The sequence below is a fragment of the Thermobia domestica genome, chromosome 5, assembly GCF_964235325.1.
Source record: "Thermobia domestica chromosome 5, izTheDome1.hap1.1, whole genome shotgun sequence".
Lineage (NCBI taxonomy): Eukaryota > Metazoa > Arthropoda > Insecta > Zygentoma > Lepismatidae > Thermobia > Thermobia domestica.
The window spans coordinates 197,601,531-197,608,628 of NC_137458.1; the positions used below are offsets into that span (position 1 = coordinate 197,601,531).

At 34.9% G+C, this 7,098-nt stretch overlaps 1 protein-coding gene across 1 annotated transcript; it reads left to right on the top strand.

Annotated features, from left to right (window-relative positions):
* Positions 1 to 3,152: 3,152 nt before the first annotated feature.
* Positions 3,153 to 3,872, top strand: LOC145685350 (uncharacterized). The gene has a single exon (XM_081757736.1). The coding sequence runs from the start codon at positions 3,153 to 3,155 to the stop codon at positions 3,870 to 3,872; it is 720 nt and encodes a 239-aa protein (XP_081613862.1).
* The last annotated feature ends 3,226 nt before the right edge of the window (positions 3,873 to 7,098 follow it).

Below are 7,098 nucleotides of genomic sequence, written 5' to 3' on the forward strand. Positions count from 1 at the left end.
AATATCTTAACCAGTGTTTGTGTGGACGGTGGATCCAGCTTTAATCTTGTCACGAGATCTTTGGTTCGACGAAGTGGTGCTGAGCAGTATATACGTGCTGTTGATGAAAGAACAGTTAATGCCCCTTCGGGATTGAATTTCTCTACTGGAGAAGAAATAACATTGAACGTTAATCTATCCAGATATTTTCAGACTGAATTTTCGAGTTGTAGAGCAACTCCCGTGTGAATGTTTATTAGGGATGCCCTTTCTTAGTTCGACGTCAGCTGTCTTAGACTATAAAAACAAAGTCTTTCTTTTGAATGGGGGAAGGAAAAGAGTACGTTTGACCTTTCAAAAAGATTGGTTTAAAAGTGGGTTTAGATCTGTTGATCCTAAAAGCCATCGGCAATCTGTAGGAAGATCTGCGGTAAGAACTCCAGTGAAAATGAATTCAACGAGTGTATCTTCTATTTTCATCCGAGCTGATTCCAATTGAGATGGATATTGTGTAAAGGGTATACAATGTGAATTAGAACTGTATTAATTAGAAGAGCGGATGTTTACCATTGATGTACCTAATTCATCGCAATTATTAGCGTTAAGAAATTTGATCGAATGCGATCTTTCAAAGAACTATAACGTTGAGAAAACTTCGGTGCTTGCAATGAATGACGAAATAAGATCTTCTGGTTTGAATAATGAAGAACTTGGACATGAAGGGTTTCCAACCATCCAACCCGAAGAAATTCTTGGAAAATCACATGGTGTCGATATGGCAATGATTTCCACGGATGGAAATAATGTGGTTTCAATTAATATTCAGCCAAATAAGATGAAACATCAGTCATCCTTGAAGAACGACGAAGTTGAGAATTTGGCCGAATGTGTTGATCACTCATCGAATTTTTCAAGTCTAGAAAGAAGAGGAAGACGAAGAAAAAGAAGACTACAGACAGTAAAAATGATGATGATGCTGGTCAAGTGTCTTAGGTTGAAGAGACTATCATAAATCTTTCTCCTGCTTCTAAAATAAAGACGGTAAAACCTCAAAGTTCATCTGAGACATCCGATGTAGACATTGAGCAAGCGGAAAATTTCCATAAACTTGTGAACAGGAATCGGAAATATATCATTAAGGATACTCCACAGGGAGAAACCATAAACAAACGATCTCAACAGGTGAAAGACCAGTTAAATACACAGGAAAAAAACAATTGAGGAAGATTGGAGTTATCGTGATCAAGACGCTACCTCATTCATTGATTCGATTACCAAGCAATTTTCTGCTGTTGTCTCCGAGCGTGTAGGTTGTATTAAAGACTTTATTGGTCATATATATCTTACAGAAAATAAAGCTTTCAAATAGAATCCGTTTCCAATCCCTAAAAGTAAAGAAAAAATATTTGACGAACAGATTCAGGAATTGGTAGATCAAGGAATTTTACAGGAGGTAGACCATTCAAACTACGCAAGTAGTTTTTTTGGTAAAAAATAAAAATACTTATCGAATTGTTGGTAATTATGTTAAAGCTAATACACTAATAGTTAACGATCCCTTTCCTGCTCTGAACCCAGAGGAATGTCTTACGGGGTTATCAGGGAAGAAATTGTACTCTAGAAAAGATTTACGCCGTGCCTACAACCAAATGGATTGGATGATAACTCTAGAAACATTACAACTATAGTAACACCGAAAGGCTTATATCAATATACACGAGTTCCGGTTGGTATTAAAACTGAAAGTAACTTGTTAACTCGTGTTATGAAGAAAATGTCAGGAGATTTAGAAAAGGTGGCGTTAAAACGTATTTTGTTGACGTGTTATTATTTTCTGACACTGTAGAAGAACATAAAAATACGATTAGAAAGGTTTTCGATAGGTTTTGGAAAAATTATGTAACGGTTTCTCCTGATAAGTGTTTATTTTTCTATACGAAAATTAATTATTTAGATTATGTGGTCTCAGGAGACCAAATGGAAATTGATCCAAAAAGAATATCGGCAATCAGGAATATTCCTCCACCAAGAAACCGAAGAGGTCTCATGAAAATTTTAGGGCTCTTTAGTTATTATTCTAAATTTGCCTCGGAAATGCAAGAGTTAATGGGACCTTTGAGTGAGCTTAAGTCAGTTAATAAAAAGTTTGAATAGACCTCTGATCATCAGAAGGTTCTTGATAAACTGAAAAGTTTTTTTGGTGGAAAATGTCGTATTGAAAACTCCTGACCTTAACAAGTGCTTTATTGTTAATGTTGACGGGTCAAGAAAAAGTATTGCTGGGTGTTTGCAACAAGAAAACAGCAAGGGGGAGATCCAACCCGTAGCGTTCTTCAATAAGAAATTGTCAGAAGCTGATAAACACCGCAGCATTTACGAAATCGAATTCATTAGCTTAATTAAGACGATTGCCAGGTTCCGACATTACTTGGTGAAAGAATTTGATGTGCTTACGGACAACAAGGCTCTAACATGGATCCTAAATAATTCTAAGGATGCTAATGAAATTTGGGCCATTAGTCGAGACCCTATGTCAATTTTCTTTCCAGATCAAACATGTCAGGTCTTGCGATAACTTCGTTGCTGACACTTTGACAAGGGTCTATGATCCATTTGAATTTCGAATTATAGATGGGACAACGGGACTGGCTGCGCTTAATGAAAATTTGAGGTTAGCACATATGTGGAGGCTTCCATTAATTAAAGAACCCATAGATATATTGCAAAGAGAAGACTCTGTGCTTAAGGAAATTATAGAGAAGATCGAGAAGGGTCAGTCTGTTTCAGGTTATATTATGAACAAGAAAATTTTAATGAAAAGAATTAATTCAGTTAATAACCCTCATAAGATCGTGATTCCCAAGAATTTGAGGCGTGTTTTGGTGGAATATTATCATAATGATAAATTGGTTAGCGGCCATTCTGGCATTTTAGAACATTGAAGAAGTTGTCAAAAAGATTTACATGGGAAAATATGAAACATGAAATTTCAGTTTGTTCGATGATGTCATCGTTGCCAATTAACGAAAGATGAAAATCAAAAGAAAATGGGTAATTTATTCTCCGAGTACAGCAAGAAAATAGGCTCTCATTGGATGACAGATATAAGAGTATTGTTCACCTCTAAAGGTTTTTAATATATCCTAATAGGAGTAGACAATGCTACTAGGTTTATGGTGCTGGAAAAGCTGAGAATATTGACTTCAGCATCCATAACCGAGAAATTAATGGATATGTGTAGTAGAATGAATTTTCCAGAAGCTATTTCAACTGACAATGCCTCAGTTTTCATTCCTGAGTACTTCAGAAAAATTGTTTGGATTAGGCATAAAACTAAGTCCTTATCATCCAGAGGAAAATATTGCCGAACGTTTCATGAAAACCTAAAAGCTTCTATTCGCGCTTATTTTTCTGGTACTCAGTACCTCTGGGCCAATCTTATTCCTGATTTGCAATATACTCTGAATATAAGCGAGCATTCTGGCCTAAAGATGGCTCCTATCGAAATCTTTTACGGACGTCCTACTAACACCCCTTTGGAAAATCGATGGGACATCACTGAGTCAGATATAGGGGGTAAATCAACTCATGAGTTCTGGTTGAATGCCATGAATAACATGGAAAAGTCGTGGAATAAGAGAAAGAAATTAATGTCTCAGACAAGAAAAGTATCGTTCGGTCTCGGAGATAAAGTTCTTATACGTGCTCACGTCAAATCCTCGTTGAAGAATAAAATTTCAAAGTCCCTGAGTGATAAATGGCTTGGTCCATTTGTTGTACGTCGTTTCTTAACAACAAGTACTGTCCTTGTTTCGGACGAAAGTAATAACTTGGATTCGTTTAGAAGAAATCATGGTTCAGAGATTAAAGTACATCGAGAACCTAGACGATAGAATGAATTGAAATCAACGGCTGGAAGAGATATGAAATTTGTAAATATATTTTAGTTAAGAAATTTATTGTGAATTTAAAATCATTAGTTATTTGCTTATATCTTGTTTATATTCTTATTTATATCTTGTATATAATTTGTTGTTAGTATTGAGTAAGATATTTATTTTTGAAATGACATTTCATGGCCATGAAATTTCAAAAAAATAAAAAATATATATATACAGAATTTAGAGATCTTTGTAAATAAGAATTTTCTAAATATATTAACTTGTTTATGTAAAATGTATTTTAGAGTAAAGATTTTAGACATTTTGGATGTGATAATATTGAAAGTTTTTAAGGTAATTGTATGTATGTAATTATTTATTAGATTTATATATGTATATATTGTTTGTTTGTCTAATATTGTATTTTCTGTTATAGATTTTTTGCAGCAAAAATATTCCTTTGGAACTTTTTTCTAAGGTGTGGTGGTTGTAGCATACCACCCCTTCGAGTTAATACGAAAACGAAGAATGAATGCGTACAAGGAAAATATAAATAAAAATAAATATACCTATTTATATTATTAGTATTAGAGTATATCATTTGTTAAAATAATGATAAGTTCACTCTTGTTAAAATTTTTAAAAAAGTATAAAATAAAAAAGATTGAAAGAAAAAATGTATGGAGGAATAGACTGAAAAAACTGTAACTATTGACAACTGGAGAAAAACGAGCTGTGCGCGCGATCGTTTACGGGGCGGCGCCTAACTCGCCGATCCTTACCTGCCAGCGTGACTCTTGGTTACGTTGACTAGTTACTGGGTTTGGAGATGTGGTGGTTTGTTACGTCTTGCGTTCTCCGATTCGATTGCCTTTGACGACTAGGATATGTGTTTTAATGCAGTTAGTTGGGCAACTCGGTGTTCCGTGCCAGTGAAGTTAATACTATTCATTATTCTTTGTGAATTGACAGTTATATTACATTTCGCAAGTTGGAATATTTATTGGTGATTCTGGAAAACTTTGGAGAAGCAAATGGTGATATATTTGAAGTAAGAAAGTTACAGAGCCGGAGAGGAATTTTGGTGGCCAAAGGAGGCAGAGAAAAAATAGTGAATACAAATCCCTCATATTTAGTTAGTTTTAGTGCTCTGAGAGTTAATTCTAAGTATATTTTACGTCTGAATTCTCATTTAATTCTTTCTGAAAAATTTTCTTTTTTTCCTAAAAAAAAGAAAACTATAAAGAAAGAAAAATAATAGTGTTGGACAATTCTGATATTATCTGAACGATTGCTGGATTTGACTTTGTTTCAACCATTTAACCGAAAGAATTGTCCAGACGTAAAGTACATTCAAGTCGTAATTTTACTGAGTAGATTGTTCGGATTCGCGATATTTGAGGAAATATCAGTCTGGCACTGAGCAGAGAATTGCTTTAATTATTGGTCATTCTGTTCAGTCAAAGAAGCAAAGGTTTCCATTGAAGGTTGACGGTCTGAAGGTAAAAATCAAATAATCTAGATAGAGGTGAGTAACAAATTTGATTTATCTTAAACAAGTAGTTGTATCACGTAATTTATGTATATTGTGAGGTCGTCTGTAGAATTGGTTCCATCAAGGGATAAAATTCGCGGACCTTTGCATTTGTCTGAGTCCATAATAAAATTCCTCCCAAATTAAGTGGCGAAATATATTCATTGATTCTAACGGAGACCACGAGATTGAAACTCGAGCCATTTCCGATCCAATATTTCAATTCTTTATATGGGTTTTCTTTGCAGCTAATATATTCTGTTTCAATATTGAAATTATTTTTTTCAAAGGAAACGAATATTCTCGATTTCTCTTCAGTTGTCAAGTGGTTCAAGGTTTTTTTAAAATAATAAGCTCAAGTTAATGGTAAAATTTGCATTATTACTAAAACAGGGTTTTGTATTATGAATTATAAGAAGGCTGATTTAGACAAGTTTGTTAGTCAAGATTGGACAACTGAGATTAGAATTTAGGAGAAAAATTGTAAGAGAGGAATTACAGTTTTGATTTTTCGTAAAGCACTTCAGATTTCATTAACTACTAATTACTGCTTCTTTCTGAAGTATTTTGATATATATGGAACTTAAACATTATTTCAGATTAAAATCTAGAAATAAAGTTAATTAGATTGAATTTATACTTATGTTTAACAGATCAGAAATTTACATTTTAATTAGTAATTTGCTTGTGGTTTGAATACTGTGTATATGTATTATTCAGACGTTTTAGTGCATATACACTACCCTCATTTTGGTTACAATAAAATTGTTATTTTTTTGAAAAATTGAAACATTGTTTTTGATTGTTCTGTTTATGTTTGAAGTGTTTACTTTATTTACTTTTTTGAAGTGAAATATTGGATCTATGGTTTATCGTTTGCATCGAGGTGGATTCGTAATATGAGACAGCCCCACACAAGCCCGCTCTGCCAGGCTTTATCCGAGTGAGTCCAGATTGACAGTTTGTTATTAATTGTTTTTTAGTTTTTCTTTTTTTTCTCAAACTCTTCATTTGGATTCGAAATGGACGAGGCTAGGTAGAAGTGGGCGTTACAGAGTGTTGTGTTAAATTTGTTTCCAAGTGTGTGAGTTTCCGCTCTGTGGCCAAAATGCCGCCCAAACTAAGCCGGTTTTGGAAAGGCTATGTTGCTGCTCTTTATGAAGCCTACTTTAGTGTTTCTGTCATCAGGAAACAGTGCAAGAAAAATGGTTGCAACATCAGTTTAAGTGTAGTAAAAAATGTTATTAAAAAGTACAAGGGCAACGAAGTTCCACCATTTGGATCACCAACGAAGTTGCCTAGGAAGCGGGAATGCACCAAGGCCACCACCATGCAGAGGAAACTTCGCAAAATTGAAATACAAGTAAATCCGCCAACACAAAGGTGTATGGCTAATGGTCTTGGCGTGTCTTTGGGGACTGTGAGCCGGACGTTACACCATCAACTCAAGCTGGAAAAAGTCACGAAAGCTCGTGGCCATCTTCTCACGGATGTCCACCAAAACGAACGAAAGTGTAACGCCCGGAAGCTGTACGAACTGAATCTGGCAAAGCAAAGGTGGATGTACGTCGTAACGCTCGATGAAACATGAATTTACCTTTCCGACCGCGGCAAACCGAAAGCCATCATGTACCGAGAGAAAGACGCCAAGAAATTCAGAGGGTGGGTCTGTGTTTGTAAAGAATCCTTCCCAAAATGATTAAT